Consider the following 11,442-nt stretch of genomic DNA (forward strand, 5'->3'; position numbering starts at 1 on the left):
GACAGATCTCCAGTTTTTGGTGGCGCCTTCAGGAAAGGAAAAATGGGGTATGATTCCCATTTGAGACCTCAGTTTCCCTCCAGCTCCCAATATATTTGGCTTTGCATCAGCCAATTCAGAAAGCAAGAATTCAAAGTGAGACCATGGCAAACTTTATGAACTCCATCACAAAGGTGCCCAAAGCATTTTGAGACCCCTCCTCAGGTAAAGCTCAGTTTTATCCTTTCAGTTTAGGTAGGGCATGCTATTGAAATTTCCCTGCCACTAAATGCAGCAGGGCATAGTTGAGCTCCCAAAGTGCTGTGAAAACCTCATAGCAGTGCAAATATTTCAACATATGCTTGTATTCTTCAGTAACACCTGCAAAGTCCAAAAAAGGGCAGATCTAACCTGAAATTGGATTGTATTTCAGCTAATCTGAATTTGTCCTTCACTTTTAGAGTCTTTGGCTCCCTATGGGATGGAAGCACCCCCAGATGTTTCTCCCCAGGTCAGCTTCCCTGGGAAAAACATGAATCTGTCTCGGCCAGTTTGTTATAACAAGATGTTGCCTTATAAACAGATTTGCACAGCCCTGCAGGCACTGGGGGTATGCACAAACCCCCATTTTCCAATGTTGCTCCTGTATTTCTCCCTCCAAACATTCACCTATAGCCTGATTCCCAAAAAGCCAAATGGTCAAGCACCCAACCTCCACCATTCCCTTCTGCACCCTGACCACAGAGCATCCCTCTGTCCAAGCATCTCTCTAGGAATCCCAAAACCTGGGCCTTTCTCCCAAACTCCTCCCTACAAGCATTCCCCTCTTGAACATCCTTCCTGCATCTCAGCCTTTTGAGCAGTTCTCACTCCAACCACCCCTCCTGCACACCTCCCTCCAAGACCTCTGCTACATTCCAACCCCACAACATCCCTCTCAGTATCCCACCCAAGTACCCCTACCCTTATCCTGAGCATCCCTCCCTCAGAGCATCCCAGTTCCTGAGAACACCAACTCTATCCTGACCCTCAAAGAGCCCTTACTTCCAGCTCCTTCCTGCATTCCAACTGCCAATCATTCTTGCCTTTGAGCATCCCTCCTGCAACACCTTCCACCAGCACCCCTCCTGCATCACTTCCCTTGAGCAGCCTACCTGCATCCCTCACCCAGAGTATCCCTCATTCCATACATCCCTTTCCCTGAATAATGCTCCTTCATCTCTTCCCGAGTACCCTTCCCATACCCTCCTCACTGAGCATTCCTCCTGAATCCCTCACCCAGAGCATTCATCACCCCGAGCACTCCTCCTGTACCTCTTACCCCGAGCACTTCTTCATCTCTCACTCTGAGCATCCCTCCAGGACTCCTTTACCCAACTACTCCATCTGCACCCCTTCCCCTGAGCACCCCTCCTACACTTTTCACCCCGAATATTCCTCCTGAATCCCTCACCCCAAGCACATCTCCCTTACCTCGCACCGGAGTATCCCTCCTGCGTCCCTCACTCCGAGCGTTCCTCCTGCAAATCTCACGCCGAGCATCCCTCCTGCATCCTTCACACACCTCTTTCCCCGACTCCTCCTGCATCCCTTCCCCTGAGCATCCCTCCAACATCCCGAGCCCAGACCTCCGCTACTGCACCACCTCCCCGGCATTCGACCCCCGCCTCCTGCGACCACCCTAACCCCCGACCGCCCGGATCCTGCACCCCTTTCCCTTCCGCCCGCCCCGCGTTACCTCCGGCCGGGGCCGGGATGCAGCCTGGCCGGCTGCGAGCCGCAGTCCCGGGGCAGTACTGGGCAGGGCCGAGGGCGACGGGGAAACTACATCTCCCAGCGGGCCGGGCCGAGCCGTGCCGGGCCGTGCCGGGAGCGCCGCGCCCCCCCGCTTCCTCCGCCTCCCTCCGCCTCTCGGCCAGCGGCGGAGCTCGGCGGCTGGAGGGGGCGCAGGTGGGTCCCCGGTGGGGCTGGGGGCGTGGGGAGGGCCGGGGGCACCCCCAGCGGAATTCCCCGAGGGGGGAACGGGGGACTTAGGCACGGGGAGGAAGCGGGGAGCTGCTGCCGGGAGCCGCGCAGCTGGTCCGCTGTGGGATGCGGGAAGGACGGGTGAGCCCATTCTGAAGGGGAATTTGGGATTATATTTTTTTTTAGCATTTTACGCTAACGTAGTAGTGTGAGCGCCTGGCTATATAGGGAGAAGTCGTACCTACGATTGTTCGTAACAGGGTTGGGGGTTCAGCGTCACTCTGCAAACTTTGCACATTCCCCTGCCCCCTTCCAATGAAATGTCTCCAAAAATTAAGTATTCACAGCGAATCCAAGCCCTGTATGCCCACACCCGGGACACGCAGCCAGCTGGGTCCAGCTGGGCGATGGACGTGATATATTCTCTCCAGAGGGTCTAATTCTGGGTGGTGCCTACCTTGTTAGCGTGATTTCTGAGTGGGTTTTGCTGTGGTGCAGCAGCATCCGTGCTGGGAATCAGCCGCTCTCTAATTGCAGGGATGTTCTGGAAGTAATGGTGTCAGTGGGAGATGAGGTGGGAACTGGATTATTGAACCACCCCGTGTGTCCAACAAGCAGGTAGTGGGCTACCACGTGCGCCGTGAAGTTGTTCAGAGGCAAAATAAAGTGGTCCGTGAAGGAAATAAAGAGTATCTGGAAGATACTCCAGGCACGTCACGTCATACTTAAATGGGTGCTGGGACAGGACATTGAAAATCAGTGAAAACTTCTGCCAGAACCGGCATTAAGTGGGTGTATTGGACTGTACAAAGGTCTTCATCAGCTTGGAAGGAAAAGTGATGCTCCCACTGCCCCGAGACCCCCAGCAAGCTCCTTTCTGGCAGGGGGTGGCAGTGCCCTCCTGACCATCTGCACTGCCCACCCAGCAGCCCCTGAGCCCACGGGTGTTGAAGGTCACACCGGGGAGCGCTGAGCACTGCAGCACTTTGGCTTTTATTCTCCAGACTTGGTTGCAGCCGCATCCTTGTGGCTCTGCACTCCCTCTCCCCCTCCATCTTGTCGTCAGCCGTTCTGTTTCGGCGGCACTTAACCTTCTCTTCGTTCTCCTGCTCCCTGCTGTGCGCTGCTGCTTTTGTTCCTCCACTCTCAGGAGGAACCTGACCTTTGCTTTATTTCCCTCCTGGCTTTTACTAACTGGGCACCAGCTCTATTTCCCTACCTCTGCCTCCCTACCCCTTCTCTTTATGCGTAAATTCAGCATCTGCAGAGAGCCTACGCGAAGCCTCCTGGATCCAGCCGCATCCCTAAGCACTCAGCCCAGGAGATGCTCAAGGGCGTGGAGGTACAGGTTTGGAAAGGGATGAACACACACCATCGTACCCACAGCAAACCAGGGCTGTTACGAAACTCCCGTTCATGCTTTCCCATTCTTTACGCGGCTCACTGGCAGAACAGCGTTTCTGTGCATAACAAAGCAGGGTCAGCAAATTAAATATAAATTAAATATAAATAACTGGCAGATAAGCAGCTGCGCTCCGAAGGTGGATAGTCAGTATGTCTGTCTCCCAGCACTGCAGTCTCCGGCAGATCCATAGCAATCCTGTCGTAAGAAGAGAAAGGAAGGGTGACCCGTCGTTTCCTGCCTCACGCCTGCTGGGAATTTGAGTCCCTTGTCAGAGCTCGTCACCACGTCCCCCGTGCCAGCCTCGGGGTGAGCGGCCTTTCCCCAAACGCCTGCTGGAAATTTCCAGAGGCACCACAGCAGTCCCGAAACAAAAAGCTGCTGTGCCTCCCCGCAGGCGCTTCATTTTGGGATCTATTGCTCCTGGCAGGCACGCCATGCTCTGCTTCACCGACTGAATTTAAACCTCTTACGTGCTGCTCAGTTGGAGGGTTTCATATTAAGTGTCCAAAATCAGGTGGGTCCGTTCTGCAGCAATGAGAAAACATGGTATTTCCTCTCTAAGATTGCCATAAATAAGCATATAGGGTGCAGAGACAGCATTGTAAATGTTTAACTTTCTGTAGTAAAGGATGAGCTAAGTGAATGTGCATCAGGGATAAATGAAGGGGGCCTTGCAATGGATTTGGTCCAAAATTCTTCTTAAAACTCAGCTCTCATTGGTGCCTACTGTCTGCTGAGAGCTGGGTAAGTGGTCAGTTGAGGTGTGGTTTGTGGGGGGGGGTTTAAACCCTTAAATACTATTTTTTGTTGTTTCTGCCCACCCCTTTCAGTTAGTTGTTTATTATTATTATTATTATTATTATTATTATTATTATTATTATTATCTTGTCTTTCATGAGGTGACTTCTAGGCTTCAAACTGCTGTGTTTGCAGCCCCCCTAACACAGAAAGGCACAAGCTTGTAGGGGTTTGGATTTCCTCCACGCGGTTGTCCCCTGGAGAAGGGACAAGGCACAGAACTGTTCTGCAGGTAGAGTTACAGCAAGTGCCATGGGCTTGGCTGTGTCCAGGTCTGGAGTTCTCGACTTTCTGAGGGTTTGTTTGTTTGTTTCCTCAGGGCTCAGGTGTTTTGTAGAAACTGGAATTTTTACCTCAAACCAAAACATGTATTTCAGTAAGACACAGTGGAGCAAAGTGATACATGCCAGGTGTGGGGAGACTGGGGAAAAACCCAAAGCAGAACGAGCTTCGCACAGGAAGAAGCATCTTTGCCTGATTATGTGTTCACAGTTAATATTCCCTAATGGCGCAGACTGGAGCCTCATCCTGCAACAACCATCTTTTGCTGAATCCCATTTAAAGTCTCCAGCAGCCATACAGGTGCCCAGCTTTTTTTTTTTTTTTTTCCTTCATGCTTCCTTTTGAGCTGAAATCAATCCTTCCCTTCCCAAGGCAGGATTACTTCCTATAAAGCACTGCCTGATCTGTCTCTTGTAACATTTGTCTACTTGATGTGGCTTTCACCAGCTCTCTTGGGCAACACTCAAAAAGCCAGAGTGGTTTTTAATCTGACTGCTCTTCCTGATGCTTAGCAGAAATGGTCCCTGGCTTGCTTTAATTCTCTTGCCACTTAGGCATCATTTGTTGCATCAGCCTAAATAATTAATTTCTTCTTTTTTTTTAATTTTTCTTTTCTTTTTCCTCTGTATATATTTTGCAGTTCATTGTTAGTCCTCAACTATTTCTTAAAGCAGTTGCACATATTTCACTGTCCTAAAGACAGATTTTCCAAGTTTTAGTTGTGGAGGGATATTTCACAGGTGAGCTATTGAAGGCTCCATGATAAAATTAGCCAGCCATGCAATACTTAAGACATAAGGTTAGGAGGCACTGATACAGGCTACACAGAAAATCTGTGGTTGTCCCTCCCTGGAAGTGTTCAAGGCCAGGTTGAATAGGACTGTGAGCAGCCTCGTCTAGTGAAAGGTGTCCCTGCCCATGGGGCATGGGTTGGAACAAGATAATCTTTAGAGTCCCTTCCCACCCAAGCCATTCTATAATTGTGTGATTCCATTAAATTAAAACCATTAAAACAATGACTTTGTAAATGGCTGTGTAATGTTACATCTTGCAGCAAAAACTCTATTTCTGTAATGGCATATGTTAACCCATATTTCAGGGGATGCTACAATTTTAATGCTTTTAATACCATGTATAAGGGCTTCAGAGGCCCTAAGCAGCCTGTGGGATGGACTTTGGAGACCTTAACAACTCAACATGATCCTCTTCAGCCAAATTACAGATTGCTCTGCTTTGCTGTTCTGTATTTAATTAATCTCATTAATTAAATCCCCTTAATGACACTAGGATCGGCCACTCATCCATATCTTGTGTATTGCCTCTGAAATACAGAAGGATTGATTCATTTTCCTTCCCTGACATTTTTAAAGTGAAATGTGTGTTGGCAATAAATTTCTTTTCCTGATTGAAATCCTATTTAAAATTGTCTTTATTTATATATCTACATGTATATATAGAGAGAGCTATAGCTATCTTTTGTCAACCATATAAACATATCTATAACTTTAGACTTTCTATTAAACTGCATTCTTTTTGCTAAAAAAGATAGATTACAGCTGTATGCCTTTTTCAGTGGTAAAAAAAACATAGTACTATTTGTGCCATTTGTTTACATTTTACTTACATTGGCAAATTATGACTGATGGGGTTTTTTCTTTGTTTTGATGATTACTGTACACTTGTGGGTTTTTGCCAAGTTGGGTGAAAGAGGCAGTCAGTTAAATTATGTATACAGAATTTTATTTATTAGCTAATTAAAGGGCTCTTAAATGTTATGAATACAGGAGAGCTTATCCAAAGCTGTTCTACATTCAAAATGATTATGAAACAAAGTGGTATGATAATGATGATTCTAAATACATGAAGGCATTGATCTGTGAAAACAGTTAGCTTTTGTCATTTTGCATACTTGCACACTTTCCTGCTGTGTCAACCCCCATCATTCTCCCAGCTTTGAACCAGTTATTTGCTGAACTAAACTCATGGGGGAGAGGGTTATTAAAGAAATGTTCTCTATGCAGCTGTTGAGGATGCTCCTAGGAGTAGAATTCACGTTAAAATTTACAAGCTGTGGTCAGTTGAAACGCTTAGATGCTCAGGCAACAGCTTCGGTTCAAGAGTTTGACTTTTTAATAAAGCTGACCACTGCACTGCTGGTTTCTCTCAATTTACATCATGTGATAAGATCATGACTTTAAATCAAATGTAGACTTCCCCCTCCCCACCGTGATATTAAAAGAGGTACTTAAAAACTGATTGCTCTTGGAAGCACAAAATGAATCTTGTGTTCTTCAGCCAAATTTGCATCTTCAGCTGTCAGATTAGATCTCTAGCTGACCTAATTTGAGTGAATTTTAAATGCTACTTGGGGAGAAGCTACACAAAATTCTCTGCTTCCAAGAACTGTAACCCAATTTGTACTTCTCCTTGGTGACTGCAGGTTAGAAAATCATACAACCATAAAATGGTTTGGGTTAGAAGCGACCTTAAAGATCATCTTGTTCCAGCCCACCTCCCCCATGGGCAGGGACACCTTCCACTAGATCTGTAGCCTCCCATGTCCAGAATCAGATGTTCTTGGTACCTCCTCTTTGTGAAAATCTCACCAAGTGATTTTCATGCTGCATTCTTGGACAACCTTTATATTGCATCAGCAAAGCACCCAGGCTTGAAAAACCATGCTAGGGGCTGCAAATGGTGGTTGAATGATTAAAGAGAGAAAACTTACAACCCATTTAATTTCAACTTTTACCAGTTTTTCATAGACAAGTTTTTAGGGAAAAAAGCAGCAGAGACTGACTTTCCCCAGCTACTGTCAAGTATGTTGGTTGGTCAATGCATTAAGTCCAGGTTGATGATAAATCTAGTAGACATTCATGCTCATTTGTGCTCACGTTTTTGGCTCTTCTGAGGGTCTCAGACTATCAGATTCATCTTCACACCATGAGGATATAAATCTCTAAGAAATGGGATGAATTAGGCAAAAGAAGACAATTAGGAATGACAGCTGAGGAATAGTTATCCTCCAGCCTTATCCATGGGCAAGATGTTTGCATCATCAAATGTTTAAAATTTAATCTAGTGCAGGGGTAATGGGCAAGTTCAAAATCAGAGCAGGCTGGTGTCCTGGGAGAGTGAAATCCAGTCTGTATGGGTCTTTAGAATACACAATAGCCATAAGCAGAATGGGCTGTCCAGTGCACGTGTCTGAGCAATGCTCAGAGGTGGGGGAGGAGCAGAGCCCCCATGCTGAGAGGCTGCCAATCTCTGTGATACTCTTCCAGCTCCAGAGCTAAGGCTGGGTTAGATTTCTGATGCTGTTGTTGCCAGCAGAGATACAGTCTTCAGCTTCAGAGAGCTTACCTTACTCCCATATTTTGTTGGCAACCTCCCTTTTGGACTGCTGATAAGAAAAAACAGTTACAGTGATTTAAATGTTATCCATTCAGGTTGGGCTATAGCCTCTAATTCAGGCTATCAGTGAGGTGTTGGATCAGAGTAGACCTAGGACAGATGATGACTTTGAAATAAAGATCTGTATCTTTGGGCTGCATGGTGGTCTTTGGATTGTGACTCTTGACCACAAACTCTGCCACATGAGGCCTTGTCACAGACACATCAAGGGAAACATCTTGCTCTGTGCCTGGCTAAGGGTGGCAGACAGAGTGAGAAAAAACTCTCATGGTGTGGATAAGCAAGCTTGAGCTCAAAAATCTGAAAGCTTCACCTATGAAGGAAGAATGGGTTATTTAGTCTACAGCAGCTTGAAGGGCAGCAGAAGTGGGAAGCAATGAACATGGCTTTTGGAATCACTATCAGTCCTGCTTCTATGGACTGTGTGATTTGTAGGGAGGTATGGGGAAGCTTCTGTTTGATGAAATGTGAAAAAAAGTAAAACCCATTATAGGCTGCTTTTGTGAATGCCTGATTGTTCTTGTAGCAATGCTTTTGCAGACATATTGCAAGACCTTAGGGGAAAAGTGCATGGTAGCCACTCGTGCTACAGAATTAGATCAGTTGAAGCCTCCACATGATCAAGTTTAAACAGCTCTTGAATCTAAATTGGGTTGAAGTCTTCAAGAGTGGGAAGTATGCTGAGACAGTAGCAAGTGGAGTTTAGCACAGGATCAGATTGTTTTTTCTAGAGTATATTTGGCTGAGGTTAGTCACAAGGATGGTCTGTGGCCATCGATGCATGTGGTGTTGGCGTTAGCCTACGCGTGCATCTTTATCTGCCATTTTTGCTGGATGCATGGAGCTAAGGGACACGCAGGGAAAGCACTCTAGATTTAGAGATCTGTATATTTCCATTATTGTGCAGTGGGATATAGGCTGTGTGCCAAGGGCTAAAGAACAAAGTGGAATGTTAGTCTTAAATAACAAGTTAAAGACAGGCTCTCCTTTGACTTGTTAATTATCTGCCCTAGGTTGGGTCAGTTTTTCTTAGCAAAATGTGCTGCTGTCTAGAGATGTATTTGTTTTGGAATGCCACGAGCACTATTAGCTGGGTTTTAGCAGCCATAAAAGAATTGATATTCCAGCACAGATGACCTTCTCCCTATCTGCATTTTGCTGTGACTCCAGAGCTGATAATAGTGGGTAGTGTCTGTGATTATTCCATTACTAGTTAGGAAAATGCCTGCACTTAAGTTGAATTTTAAGGGAGCTGTTTAGCAGGTTTCTGTTGAATGGCTGTAGTTACTACAGCAAGAGCTACCTCATGCCTCTGTAAGTAAACACTGGTGAATTTCCTGCTGAACAGTTGATTGATTTAGATTCAGCAAACAAGGAAAAATAGATTTGCAGGTCCTTAGGTAGCAGGAATGATGGCCTGCCTACCCAAGACAGCTGAGCTGAACTGCAGTGGAAACAGCTGCACAGCTCCTTTCTTTTGCCTTGCTTTTCCCAGCCCTGGCATTGGTCCAGTTCCAACATGTAACAAAGCATGCTGAATAGAAAATATTGGGTTTTCTCCCTAAACTGGCTCATTGTGGGATCAGTCGAGTGCCAGAGGCGGCATAAGGGAGGAGGATGTTATGGTGGAGGGCAAGGTGAGGCCATGCATGCCCCTGCCTAAGGCTTGACTGCACCTTAAAATCACATCCGTAGTTCATGTCAGCTGATGGCAAAGACTCTGCATGGAAACGACGTCAACTGGAATATGGCCCCAAATAATTAGAAAATGTTTTCTGGGGTAAAGCACATTGGAAGGAGAATGTGGTTTTTTTTAATGAAAGGAACCACAGACTGTCATGTGCTTACAGCAGCAACTGCTGTCTGGCTCCCTGCTATGCTGACTGCACTCAGACATACGTCAGGGAATTCTGCTGAACTGCTTTGTTACTTTAATCATATCTTCAAACACTGTGAAAGATGTTGGGTTGTGTCCAATTCTTGTCCCATCCTTCTTTGCCCGCTTTAAATTTTCTGTGAGGGAAATGAGATCATACAAGCCCAGAACACTACTTTAAAGTCAGCCATCATTGTAGGTATTGGTGGGAGAGATTTACTTTTAGCATAATTATAAAGTTTTGGAAGACTCATGATTCCTGGCACTAAACTGAATTAAACAAAGTCCTGTTCAAATCTGTTAGAAGAAAAAACATCCTTATGCTTGTTCTCAAGATACAACCTCAAAACATAATTTCTCGCTTCTAATTTCTATGGTGAATCCTTGCCATGTGGTTACCCTTATATATTTAGGACTATTTATCTCTGTAGTTTAACCTTTCAAAAGATTAATGCAACTAAATGTGTGGTGTTGGATTTTTTTTTTAATTTTTTTTTTTTTTAGAATTAGTCCCAGCACCGTGACTTTTCCATCATGTCAGAACCTATCACGCTCAATGTTGGAGGAAAACTCTATACCACCTCTCTGTCCACTCTGACTAGCTTTCCAGACTCCATGCTGGGGGCCATGTTTAGTGGGAAGATCCCAACCAAGAAGGACAGCCAAGGCAACTGCTTTATTGACAGAGATGGCAAAATCTTCCGCTATATCCTGAACTTTTTACGAACTTCTCACTTGGACCTCCCAGAAGATTTTCAGGAAATGGGCTTACTGCGACGGGAAGTAGATTTTTATCAAATTCAGCCCCTGATTGAGGCCTTGCAGGAGAAGGAAGTAGAGCTTTCTAAAGCAGAGAAAAATGCCATGCTCAACATCACCCTTGATCAGAAGACCCAGACCGTTCACTTCACTGTCCGAGAAGCACCCCAGATTTACAGCCTGTCTTCCTCCAACATGGAAGTGTTCAGTGCTCATATCTTCTCCACGTCATGCCTGTTCCTGAAGCTTCTTGGTTCCAAACTGTACTACTGTTTCAATGGAAACCTTTCCTCAATATCCAGTTACCTGCAGGACCCCAACCACTTGACCTTAGATTGGGTTGCAAGTGTGGAAGGCCTTCCCGAAGAGGAGTACACCAGGCAGAACTTGAAGAGACTCTGGGTGGTGCCAGATAATAAGCAAATCAATAGTTTCCAGGTGTTTGTGGAAGAAGTGCTGAAAATAGCCATGAGTGATGGTTTCTGCATAGATTCTGCTCATCCACATACTTCAGATTTCATGAATAATAAGATTATTCGCCTAATTCGGTACAAGTAGGAATGGCTGTTTGTTGTGGTGCCAGCATGGAGATAACACAGGTTAAGTGTTTCCCTTTAAAACACACTTACAGCCTAATTCAGAATCATGCTTATCTGGATTAAGAGTCACTAACAAGGAGAAGATTTTCCTTTAATGTACTTACCAATACGACCTTTCAGAATGTGTCTATATTCCAGACAGAAGCAATATTGTCTAGCATCCTGAATTAAGGACTGGCACTGCCTCTGCCTCTGACCTGCTGTACAATTCTGGGGAAAATCACTTAACTTCTGTCCTCTCTACATTTTCCAGTTGGAAAATGAGTGATCCTTAACCTGCATTGCCAGGGGATGCGAGGGTTCAGTAACCATGGTTTGGATGTATCTGGAGAATGGATGCAGTGAAAGATACCATGGAGCTGCAG

The 11,442-nt window shown here is 45.7% G+C and overlaps 2 protein-coding genes across 5 annotated transcripts in view; one reads left to right on the top strand and one right to left on the bottom strand.

Annotated features, from left to right (window-relative positions):
* The window catches only part of USP35 (ubiquitin specific peptidase 35), a 27,778-nt gene extending 24,321 nt beyond the window's left edge, over nt 1-3,457 (bottom strand). The window contains exon 1 of one of the 3 annotated variants that reach the window (XM_058864085.1): nt 2,402-3,457. Coding sequence is in view for 1 of the 3 variants with exons in the window: in XM_058864070.1 (XP_058720053.1) it covers nt 1,453-1,521 (69 nt within the window). In the remaining 2 variants the exon portion in view is untranslated. Of the gene's footprint in view, nt 1-1,452; nt 1,556-1,717; nt 1,838-2,401 lie in introns of those variants that run through there. The other 2 variants (XM_058864084.1, XM_058864070.1) reach the window with 2 other exon arrangements.
* KCTD21 (potassium channel tetramerization domain containing 21) lies at nt 1,863-11,051 on the top strand. 2 transcript variants are annotated; one of them, XM_058864147.1, is made up of 2 exons: nt 1,863-1,929; nt 10,224-11,051. In XM_058864147.1, exon 2 carries the CDS (start codon nt 10,254-10,256, stop codon nt 11,034-11,036), a length of 783 nt encoding a protein of 260 aa, XP_058720130.1. In that variant the 5' UTR covers nt 1,863-1,929; nt 10,224-10,253; the 3' UTR covers nt 11,037-11,051. The 2 variants fall into 2 exon arrangements, with proteins under 2 accessions (XP_058720130.1, XP_058720119.1); XM_058864136.1 differs by lacking the exon at nt 1,863-1,929 and adding an exon at nt 3,637-3,863.
* The last annotated feature ends 391 nt before the right edge of the window (nt 11,052-11,442 follow it).

This window comes from Poecile atricapillus, chromosome 1 (assembly GCF_030490865.1).
Source record: "Poecile atricapillus isolate bPoeAtr1 chromosome 1, bPoeAtr1.hap1, whole genome shotgun sequence".
Lineage (NCBI taxonomy): Eukaryota > Metazoa > Chordata > Aves > Passeriformes > Paridae > Poecile > Poecile atricapillus.